The sequence below is a fragment of the Parasteatoda tepidariorum genome, chromosome 3 (assembly GCF_982258835.1).
Source record: "Parasteatoda tepidariorum strain Cologne lab strain chromosome 3, Ptep-v5.0, whole genome shotgun sequence".
NCBI lineage: Eukaryota > Metazoa > Arthropoda > Arachnida > Araneae > Theridiidae > Parasteatoda > Parasteatoda tepidariorum.
The window spans coordinates 37730285-37743353 of NC_141757.1; the positions used below are offsets into that span (position 1 = coordinate 37730285).

Genomic DNA, 13069 nt, shown 5'->3' on the forward strand with positions numbered 1-13069 from the left:
TTTGATGCTATATTGCTGCTTAACCAACAGTTATTATTTCACCATCATAGAAATGCATTGTTGCACCATTACGGAAAATCACGAATTACCATCATAGTATCTTAGAAATCAAATGTTGGAACAATCATGAACAACTATCATCCCAATGTAGTAATCCGGATTGATTTATGATAGGCCAACATAAAAAGCAACCAAATTGTTTTGATGCAATATTCCTGCTTAACCAACAATTATTATTACACCATCATAGAAATGCATTGTTGTACCATTACGGAAAATCACGAATTTCCATCATAGTATCTTAGAAATCAAATGTTGGAACAATCATGAACAACCATCATCCCAATGTAGGAATTCGGACTGATTTGTGATGGTCCAACATAAAAAAAAATTCTTTTGATGCAATATTCCTGCTTAACCAACAATTATTATTCCACCATCATAGAAATACATTGTTGTACCATTACGGAAAATCACGAATTTCCATCACAGTATCTTAGAAATCAAATGTTGGAACAATCATGAACAACCATCATCCCAATGTAGTAATCCGGATTGATTTATGATGGTCAAGCATAAAAAAAAATTCTTTTGGTGCAATATTCCTGCTTAACCAACAATTATTATTCCACCATCATAGAAATACATTGTTGCACCATTACGGAAAATCACGAATTTCCATCATAGTATCTTAGAAATCAAATGTTGGAACAATCATGAACAACCATCATCCCAATGTAGTAATCCGGATTGATTTATGATGGTCCAACATAAAAAAAAAAATTCTTTTGGTGCAATATTCCTGCTTAACCAACAATTATTATTCCACCATCATAGAAATACATTGTTGTACCATTACGGAAAATCACGAATTTCCATCATAGTATCTTAGAAATCAAATGTTGGAACAATCATGAACAACCATCATCCCAATGTAGTAATCCGGATTGATTTATGATGGTCCAGCATAAAAAAAAAATTCTTTTGGTGCAATATTCCTGCTTAACCAACAATTATTATTTTACCATCATAGAAATACATTGTTGTACCATTACGGAAAATCACGAATTTCCATCATAGTATCTTAGAAATCAAATGTTGGAACAATCATGAACAGCCATCATCCCAATGTAGTAATCCGGATTGATTTATGATGGTCCAGCATAAAAAAAAATTCTTTTGGTGCAATATTCCTGCTTAACCAACAATTATTATTCCACCATCATAGAAATACATTGTTGTACCATTACGGAAAATCACGAATTTCCATCATAGTATCTTAGAAATCAAATGTTGGAACAATCATGAACAACCATCATCCCAATGTAGTAATCCGGATTGATTTATGATGGTACAGCATAAAAAAAAAATTCTTTTGGTGCAATATTCCTGCTTAACCAACAATTATTATTCCACCATCATAGAAATACATTGTTGCACCATTACGGAAAATCACGAATTTCCATCATAGTATCTTAGAAATCAAATGTTGGAACAATCATGAACAACCATCATCCCAATGTAGTAATCCGGATTGATTTATGATGGTCCAACATAAAAAAAAAAATTCTTTTGGTGCAATATTCCTGCTTAACCAACAATTATTATTCCACCATCATAGAAATACATTGTTGAACCATTACGGAAAATCACGAATTTCCATCATAGTATCTTAGAAATCAAATGTTGGAACAATCATGAACAACCATCATCCCAATGTAGTAATCCGGATTGATTTATGATGGTCCAGCATAAAAAAAAATTCTTTTGGTGCAATATTCCTGCTTAACCAACAATTATTATTCCACCATCATAGAAATACATTGTTGTACCATTACGGAAAATCACGAATTTCCATCATAGTATCTTAGAAATCAAATGTTGGAACAATCATGAACAGCCATCATCCCAATGTAGAAATCCGGATTGATTTATGATGGTCCAGCATAAAAAAAAAATTCTTTTGGTGCAATATTCCTGCTTAACCAACAATTATTATTCCACCATCATAGAAATGCATTGTTGCACCATTACGGAAAATCACGAATTACCATCATAGTATCTTAGAAATCAAATGTTGGAACAATCATGAACAACTATCATCCCAATGTAGTAATCCGGATTGATTTATGATAGGCCAACATAAAAAGCAACCAAATTGTTTTGATGCAATATTCCTGCTTAACCAACAATTATTATTACACCATCATAGAAATGCATTGTTGTACCATTACGGAAAATCACGAATTTCCATCATAGTATCTTAGAAATCAAATGTTGGAACAATCATGAACAACCATCATCCCAATGTAGGAATTCGGACTGATTTATGATGGTCCAACATAAAAAAAAAATTCTTTTGATGCAATATTCCTGCTTAACCAACAATTATTATTCCACCATCATAGAAATACATTGTTGTACCATTACGGAAAATCACGAATTTCCATCACAGTATCTTAGAAATCAAATGTTGGAACAATCATGAACAACCATCATCCCAATGTAGTAATCCGGATTGATTTATGATGGTCCAGCATAAAAAAAAATTCTTTTGGTGCAATATTCCTGCTTAACCAACAATTATTATTCCACCATCATAGAAATACATTGTTGCACCATTACGGAAAATCACGAATTTCCATCATAGTATCTTAGAAATCAAATGTTGGAACAATCATGAACAACCATCATCCCAATGTAGTAATCCGGATTGATTTATGATGGTCCAGCATAAAAAAAAATTCTTTTGGTGCAATATTCCTGCTTAACCAACAATTATTATTCCACCATCATAGAAATACATTGTTGTACCATTACGGAAAATCACGAATTTCCATCATAGTATCTTAGAAATCAAATGTTGGAACAATCATGAACAACCATCATCCCAATGTAGTAATCCGGATTGATTTATGATGGTCCAGCATAAAAAAAAAAATTCTTTTGGTGCAATATTCCTGCTTAACCAACAATTATTATTCCACCATCATAGAAATACATTGTTGTACCATTACGGAAAATCACGAATTTCCATCATAGTATCTTAGAAATCAAATGTTGGAACAATCATGAACAACCATCATCCCAATGTAGTAATCCGGATTGATTTATGATGGTCCAGCATAAAAAAAAAATTCTTTTGGTGCAATATTCCTGCTTAACCAACAATTATTATTCCACCATCATAGAAATACATTGTTGCACCATTACGGAAAATCACGAATTTCCATCATAGTATCTTAGAAATCAAATGTTGGAACAATCATGAACAACCATTATCCCAATGTAGTAATCCGGATTGATTTATGATGGTCCAACATAAAAAAAAAATTCTTTTGGTGCAATATTCCTGCTTAACCAACAATTATTATTCCACCATCATAGAAATACATCGTTGTACCATTACGGAAAATCACGAATTTCCATCATAGTATCTTAGAAATCAAATGTTGGAACAATCATGAACAACCATCATCCCAATGTAGTAATCCGGATTGATTTATGATGGTCCAGCATAAAAAAAAAATTCTTTTGGTGCAATATTCCTGCTTAACCAACAATTATTATTTTACCATCATAGAAATACATTGTTGTACCATTACGGAAAATCACGAATTTCCATCATAGTATCTTAGAAATCAAATGTTGGAACAATCGTGAACAACCATCATCCCAATGTAGTAATCCGGATTGATTTATGATGGTCCAGCATAAAAAAAAATTCTTTTGGTGCAATATTCCTGCTTAACCAACAATTATTATTCCACCATCATAGAAATACATTGTTGTACCATTACGGAAAATCACGAATTTCCATCATAGTATCTTAGAAATCAAATGTTGGAACAATCATGAACAACCATCATCCCAATGTAGTAATCCGGATTGATTTATGATGGTACAGCATAAAAAAAAAATTCTTTTGGTGCAATATTCCTGCTTAACCAACAATTATTATTCCACCATCATAGAAATACATTGTTGCACCATTACGGAAAATCACGAATTTCCATCATAGTATCTTAGAAATCAAATGTTGGAACAATCATGAACAACCATCATCCCAATGTAGTAATCCGGATTGATTTATGATGGTCCAACATAAAAAAAAATTCTTTTGGTGCAATATTCCTGCTTAACCAACAATTATTATTCCACCATCATAGAAATACATTGTTGAACCATTACGGAAAATCACGAATTTCCATCATAGTATCTTAGAAATCAAATGTTGGAACAATCATGAACAACCATCATCCCAATGTAGTAATCCGGATTGATTTATGATGGTCCAGCATAAAAAAAAATTCTTTTGGTGCAATATTCCTGCTTAACCAACAATTATTATTCCACCATCATAGAAATACATTGTTGTACCATTACGGAAAATCACGAATTTCCATCATAGTATCTTAGAAATCAAATGTTGGAACAATCATGAACAACCATCATCCCAATGTAGTAATCCGGATTGATTTATGATGGTCCAGCATAAAAAAAAAATTCTTTTGGTGCAATATTCCTGCTTAACCAACAATTATTATTCCACCATCATAGAAATACATTGTTGCACCATTACGGAAAATCACGAATTTCCATCATAGTATCTTAGAAATCAAATGTTGGAACAATCATGAACAACCATCATCCCAATGTAGTAATCCGGATTGATTTATGATGGTCCAGCATTAAAAAAAATTCTTTTGTTGCAATATTCCTGCTTAACCAACAATTATTATTCCACCATCATAGAAATACATTGTTGTACCATTACGGAAAATCACGAATTTCCATCATAGTATCTTAGAAATCAAATGTTGGAACAATCATGAACAACCATCATCCCAATGTAGTAATCCGGATTGATTTATGATTATCCAGCATAAAAAAAAATTCTTTTGGTGCAATATTCCTGCTTAACCAACAATTATTATTCCACCATCATAGAAATGCATTGTTGTACCATTACGGAAAATCTCGAATTTCCATCATAGTATCATAGAAATCAAATGTTGGAACAATCATGAACAACCATCATCCCAATGTAGGAATTCGGACTGATTTATGATGGTCCAACATAAAAAAAAAATTCTTTTGATGCAATATTCCTGCTTAACCAACAATTATTATTCCACCATCATAGAAATACATTGTTGTACCATTACGGAAAATCACGAATTTCCATCATAGTATCTTAGAAATCAAATGTTGGAACAATCATGAACAACCATCATCCCAATGTAGTAATCCGGATTGATTTATGATGGTCCAGCATAAAAAAAAATTCTTTTGATGCAATATTCCTGCTTAACCAACAATTATTATTCCACCATCATAGAAATGCATTGTTGTACCATTACGGAAAATCATGAATTTCCATCATAGTATCTTAGAAATCAAATGTTGGAACAATCATGAACAACCATCATCCCAATGTAGGAATTCGGACTGATTTATGATGGTCCAACATTAAAAAAAATTCTTTTGATGGTATATTCCTGAGAGACTACAATTTCCATTAATCCATCACACGGAAATGCATACTTTGAACCCATTAATCCATCACGGATCATCCTGAATTGTTTGTCCAAGAGAATCAAACTTCTCTTGATGGTTAATCATCATAGTATTAAAATAGCATTTTCCATCATGGAATGATGGAAGTTTTTTGGCATAACAAAAACCATGAACGCATAACTGAAAATGTTGGATAATGGTGAACATCAAATGATGTTCGACCATCATGAATTGCACCGAAACCAACATAAACCATCAAAATATTTTGATGGAGTCATCAAGAATTTTGCCTTCGGACTCTATAACATACCAGCTAACTTTTAATCTTTTCGATGATGATTATCCCCAGTGGTAGTAAATTCGAAATTAAATTGCAATTTTAAGCAGAAGCAGAAGCTGTTTTTGGATAACGGTTGTGTGGACAAACATGACAGTATTTTACATTTATGTTTAAGTTTTTTAAAAATAGTGGTGGTCAAAAAGATTTTAAATTAAGTTTATAAATGGAAGGAATATATAGAAAGCATGCATTTAAATATAGAAATAAACCACTTTAAATATAGAAATAAAATTTTACGCCAAATGCGTAAAAGTTGGCTGGTTCAGTGTTGCCAGATTGGGCTATAAGTAGCGGATTGGGCTACTTTTAAAACTCGCCGCTACACAAAATCGAATTTGGGCTACCCGCTACTTTTTGGGCTACTCATTATTTTTGAAAGCTACAAATCTTAAAAATTCGCTACTTAGAGAATTTCATGCTACTTATCTCACAGAAATACTTTTATAAAAAAAATTTTCCTTTCCTGTTCTAAAATGAGAGATTCTGTAAAGTCTGCAGTTTCTTTATCTTTTTAAAAAAATATTTTCTTTTATTTCTGAAAACGCATCAGCTTTAGTTTTGGATTCTTGTTTTGTTTTGCCGCGAAGAGTCCAGAATCTCTCCATATCTATGCTTCAAATCATAGACTCGCGAAAACGCAAAGATATATATGGAAAAACGCACGGCTAGTATGATGGGGGGAAAATCTTTAACTCCAACCATTATTAATCGCTTATCATCCGGAAAAATCGCGGGACCTCTAATCTGAGCTAAAACGAAATATTGAAGTTGGCGAAATTATGAACGCAGCTCATCGAAATTTAAGTCCCTCAGTGGACTGATCCTTAAGACACGGTTCCCAGCAGATCATTGTAGTCAAATGTCACTGGCTGAGCCGCGATGGCTCAGGGGTGAGAGTGTTCGCCTTCCAATGAGGTGAACCGGGGTTCGATACCGGCGATGGCTGGTCGATACGAATTCCGCATCCTGCTTGCACCGACCACAGAGCTCACGTGAAATATCCTCAGTGGTAGACGGATCATGTGCTACTGTCCCCTTGCCGTGAGAGTTCTCGTGGTCTTCCTCTCCATGTAACGCAAATGCCGGATAGTTTCATCAAAAAGTCCCCCAAGATGGCGAAATTCCTCCCAATACTTGATACAGGAGTTCCCTTGTCTTCTGTATTGGATTCAAAAATACAAGGCTACGGAGTTGAACATTGGTAGCCGTAAACCCAAAAAAATTGGGTCTGTTGTTCAACGACGGTTATAAAAAAATAAATAAAACATCACTGGCTGCGGTCAGTGTGCGGGTGGGTGGCCACGTGGATCAGTCTGTGTAGAGAACGAGGTCGTGCGGTATGGGTCCTCGTTAAACTGTTCTACCGTAAAGTGCTCGACTTCGCGTGCAGGTCGTCGGGCAACTGAAGCGGTGGGTGCCATGACCTGTGCAGGGGATCAAAATTGTGATGGCATGTCTTTGGATCATCGGATGTTTCCTAGCCAATATATATATATATATATATATATATATATATATATATATATATATATATATATATATATATATATATGTATGTATGTATGTATGTATGTATGTATGTATGTATGTATATATATATATATATATATATATATATATATATATATATATATATATATATATATATATATATATATATGTATGTATGTATGTATGTATGTATGTATGTATGTATATATATATATATATATATATATATATATATATATATATATATATATATATATATATATATATATATATATATATATATATATATATATATATATATATATATATATATAACGTAGTTTTCTTGGGCTACAAAATTTTCGAATCCGCTACTTTTGAAGTTGACATTCGCTACTTTTTAATCTTAAGTTCTGGCAACACTGGGCTGGTTTGCTATACGATATGTTACAACAAGTTTAGTAGATGGCAGGTCTGTTTTTTAAAGTGGTAGTTAATTCATAATTATTTAATATTAGGTCTCCATATAGGCCTACTTATTTAATAGAACCTTTCAAGTTAATTTTAAAAGTATAAATTTAACAGTTAGAAAAATAACCACAGGTTTGGCCCAAAGAAGCATCCTTATGCCGATAGTATCTATTTTAGTCCCGCAGTGGACTGATCGTTAAGACACGGTTCCCATCAGATCACCGAAGTCAAGCATCACTGGCTGCGGTCAGTGTGCGAGTGGGTGACCCACTTGGATCAGTCTGCGTAGGGACCGAGGGTGTGCGGTATTGGTCCTCGTTAAACTGTGCTACCGTAAAGTGCTCGACTTCGCGTGCAGGTCGTTGGGCTACCGAAGCGGGGGTGCCATCCCCTCTGCAGAGGATCAAAATTGTGATGGCATGTCTTCGGATCATCCTCAGGGATGTTTCCCAGACCGTCGCCAATAGCCCATTGTGTAGCTCTAGTGCGACGTAAATGAACAACAACAACAACAAGTATCTATTTTATAACCTATGACCTTCCTGTGGACAGAAAAGATTTTAACAGTATCACTGACTTTTATGTGGGTGATAATGGAATCGTCATGAAATCCAAAACTTTCAAAATTGTCCTATGCAAAAGCTTCTAGAAAATCTGAATGACATTTTCATCATTTTACAGCAATGCAAAAAATTCTTTTATAATAGAAAGTGGTTAGATATTTTTTCCAATGGTAATGTTCTAAATTAAAGATTTACAACACATATAGCGCAAAAAAGCATGTGCATGCATGCAACAAAAGTAAGGGACACACGTAATCGATGCATTTGATTTAAACTCCTACCTACCAAATTTCATAAAGCCCCTACCACTTTTTTCTCTTTTTAAGATACCTTTTACATCATTGCATAATATGGCGTCGTATACTTTTTCAGACTGAATTTTCCGGTAAACCTAATATATTCTAAATATTCAGCTTTTTTCATATCTAATTTTATGTGTCATTTAATTAAAAAAAAGTTATTAAAAATTAATAGCCAAATGATTATTTTCTGTTCAACAATAACGCCAAAGCGCAGTACTACAAAATCTTTATAATAAGTCCTTGTCCTAATAGTGCAATTTATCTGGTCACCTGGCCAGCGAAGAGCCCCTATCCCATTCATCGTGAATTCGAGTTCAGTTTGTGTTGTGTCTTTACTATCAGCAAGCAGTGAGGTTGCTGCGAACTTGTCTAATTAAGAAACGGCGCCACGTTTTTTTGCGAAATTTTTTAAATTAAACCTTGTGGATCGATATATATATTTAATATTTCATTTTTTTTTAAGTTTTAAAATATTTTTCCAGTCGTCCTTATTCCTAATGTAATAAAACAATTAAAACAATTTTCTTCTCAAAATAGTGCTACTGTTTATAAATTATGCAGAATTCCGTTTTCCGAGCCTAGATCAGAAAAACTGCTTAGAGGTGGACCTATTGTATATTTTACTAGTGTTTAATGAGACGGGATAGCCTGGTTGGTAGATCGTTGGGCCCATGCCTAAGAGACCGTGAGTTCGATCCCAGCCGGCCGAAGACTCATCGTGTACAAAATTGTGACTGGAGCACGATAAATCTGTCGTGCTCGCAAAGTTCTTCAAGTTCCCATAACAAATCAATACCTCCGGGGGTACTGGATGAAGATAATGATGATGAAGTTAAGGATGAAGATAAAAGAAGTTTACCTCATAAAGAAAAAGTTTTCAACCGCTAAAAATCCACATGGTGCTAACTGGAAGATAAATTCTTTTCCTAAGCTCCTGCTGCGAAAGGCTCCATCTAAAGTAGTACAAAACAAAATATAAAGCATCAGATGAAGTCAAATTAAATAAAAGAAATATATCGCCTCAACAGCTTTTCGCCTAATACGTAGAATTTCAAGTACTAAATGTCACAAGTGTTTGACCTCAAATATGCTAATTATGTAGCTAACTATTAATTAAGTTGTGAAATCACGATATCAAACATTAAAACTTACTTTAATTGAATAAATATTATACGTATATTTTAGCTAAAATAACTTTGAAAACGAAAAAAACAAGTGATTTTTTATTTTTTAATTAAGAATCATTTAAGAACTTTATAATCATTTTTAATTTAGAAAATTTGTAATTGTTGCAGCATTGCAAATTTTGCTGCCCAACTTGTGTAGGGGGCAGGGAACTGTCCTTGCATCAAAAAGGTCCTGGGTTCGAATCCCGGGCAAGGCATGGATGTTTCTTTCTCTCTCTGTGTGATCTATGTCCTTTCTCCTTTGTGTGTGAATGTGACCCGCTCTATAAACGGGTTGTGGTTGTGTGAATGGCTTGGCAGAAGTCGAATTCCTGGTCGTAGTTGACCAACACCTCCTAGAAGTCTGAAGGCCTCAGCACGGATCAATTTAGTAGTCCGATGTGACGAAGTTAACTGCGCAGTTGATGAAAAATAAGAAAGATGTCATTACGTTCGGGGTACTAAGCTGCGCAGTGGTTGAAAATACGAAATATGTCATTACGTTTGGACTACTAAAGGATATTTATGGTAGCCCGTGCAGAGGCCTACTCTTTTCTAGGAGGTGTTGAGTTGACGCCACTGAAAAACAGGAACAATCGCACCTTCACTGCCTAAACAGGCATACGACTAAAAAAAATGCAAATTTTGTTCGTATCAAATTTAGCGGTTGAAGTTCTAAGTTTCTTTTAATTATTTTTTTTAATGTTAGTCGGCAAAAGAGATGTCCAAGCCTGAGGCTGAATTATATTAATTGAAATAAATAAGTTAATCAACTGTAGTAAGTTATTCTTATTGTAGATTTGTATTCCTATTCTATTGTTTTCTAAACTGATTTAAGCACTGACAAATAGCGAGTTGAGAGGTAAGTGAAGTCAGCTCTGCCATCTCTATTATCAGAGATGCCAAATTGCTCCAGACAGCGTTTAAATATTTTCGAGTGGTAGTCTTTCAATGTATGATTCTTGGTATAGTGAATTCGATTTATAGGATTCTTAACTCACCATTAATTATTTAATTCAAAAGCTTATCTAAAACGCTACTGTGTCACAGCTAAGCTGCGCTGAACCCTGTAAGCAGTTGGCAAAATTAACCAAAAATCTGCCATGTTATAAAATATTTTGTCGAACCCGGAGTGGTTGGCCTCTCTGTATTTTAATAATGAGTTTACATGACTATGAATTTGCTCATATTAATGTTAACTCGTAAAATAAAGGCATAAAAATAAAATAATAAGCTTAGAAAAAAAATAATAGATAATCGATCCTCGATTACAAAACGTATGTATGAGGTTTAATTGTTTATGTTTAACATTTTGTTCACTCGTTTGATAATTCAGCGCTCATTTCTTTGACGTGAAAAAGAAATCTTATTGGACTTGTCAACATTACACTAAAACTTTGATTTTTTCATATACAGGGCTAGTAACAACTACGCATTTTGCTAAATATTTAATACAGGACTGCCAACTACTGCGCTTTTTGCAAAATATTTTATAGAGTGTTAGACATTTAACACGCTGAATGCCGCGGGGGTCGCCGGTGACAGGCACTTAGTTTGTTCGTAGCTCCACGGGGGTCACCGGTGTCCGACGAAGCCAAGATTATTAGAAACACATAATTCGAGTACATTTTTATTTCATTATCGTTATTAAAATGGTTTGAAGAAATTAATGCATTATAGAACACACAAAAATAGTTTTATTTATATGCACAGAGATGCCAACTTGTTCCGAACAGCGAATAAATATATTCATATTTTTATTAATTGTGATTCTTAGTTTAATAAACTCGAAAGAGACAACATGGCGTTGCGTATGAGCTTTTAAAATATTTATATGTATTGGTGTGGAAAATAAGTTCAAATGAATAAAAAATAATACAGTAAAACAAAAACATAGCTACCACTGGAATAAATTTTTACAACAAGCTTAGAAACCTTGTTTAATACAAAGATAGACAATCAGAAACTAAAGCTTAGACGCCAGAGAATTTAGGTAAATTTTACCAACATTTAAAAGACTGATTATGTGTATATTTTTTTCAAAAACTGGAAAAATCCTTAAAATTCATCGAGAGAAAAACACTTTCGAAATCTTATAAATTACATTTAAGGTAGGTAGGTACTTTATTTACGTAGCACTAAAGCTGCACAATGGGCAATTGGCGACGGTCTGGGAAACATCCCTGAGGATGATCCGAGGACATGCCATCACAATTTTGATCCTCTGCAGAGGGGATGGCACCCCCGCTTCGGTAGCTCAACGACCTGCACGCGAAGTCGAGCACTTTACGGTAGCAAAGTTTAACGAGGACCAATACCGCACACCCTCGGTCCCTACGCAGACTGATCCAAGTGGGTCACCCACCCGCACTGACTGTAATCGCCCGAGGAAACCTTGATATAGTCTTATTCACATTATTTTTGAAATATAGGGTAAACTAACCAGTGAAGGAACACTTAAGCTTCTCTTGTCTTTTAAAAAATCATATTAATTTCAAAATTCGTAATTTTAGTTAAATGACAGTGTCAACATATTTGTTACTAATTACAAATTATGTAAAAAATTGTTGAGAACTTACATAATATTGTTTCAAAGTTTTGGAGGTTCAAATAGCAAGTAGTAAGAAGACCAAGTGAAGGAACAGCTCTTACCAGTGAATGAACACCCAGTAAAGGAACACTTAATTTTGGTTGTTTTTTAATGCTCTTTATGAATTTATAAGCCATACAAATATTTAAAAACAAGCCTATTCTTGAAATTACAACATATAAATATTTGTAAAATGTTAACTTTTTTTTGTATTCATGAATTGAAAATTAAAGTGTCAACATATTAACACATACTGTTCATTCACAGGGAAATCTATGCCCAGTAAAGGAATATGCCTGTTCCCTCACTGGTTAGAAGTTGTTTTTCGTATTTTAAACATGTTTTTGATGCGGAACATCATTTAAGGTACAGGAAAATTAAAGTTTATCTTTTATTTTCATTAACTTAAAAAAAAAACCTGTAAAGGAACACTTGTTCCTTCACTGGTTTTTCATCGTTTGGTGATCCAGTGAATAAACACCCCCTTATCTCGGTACTTTATTATGCTATGATGCCTAAAAAAAAATAAACGTAACTTCAATAACTATATTTTTAATTCTCTTTTTCACAGTGAGAAAAATAAAACTACTACATGCAATTAATTCCACTTCAAACATATAAATACAAACACTCATCTTATAATTTTT

General features: G+C 33.7%; 1 protein-coding gene across 1 annotated transcript in view; it reads right to left on the bottom strand.

Moving 5' to 3' along the window:
• The window catches only part of LOC107439577 (nose resistant to fluoxetine protein 6), a 92864-nt gene that overhangs the window by 41464 nt on the left and 38331 nt on the right, over positions 1-13069 (bottom strand). Inside the window, exon 8 of the mRNA XM_087159102.1 lies at positions 9526-9619. Within this exon, the coding sequence (XP_087015228.1) occupies positions 9526-9619 (94 nt within the window). The remainder of the gene's footprint in view (positions 1-9525; positions 9620-13069) is intronic.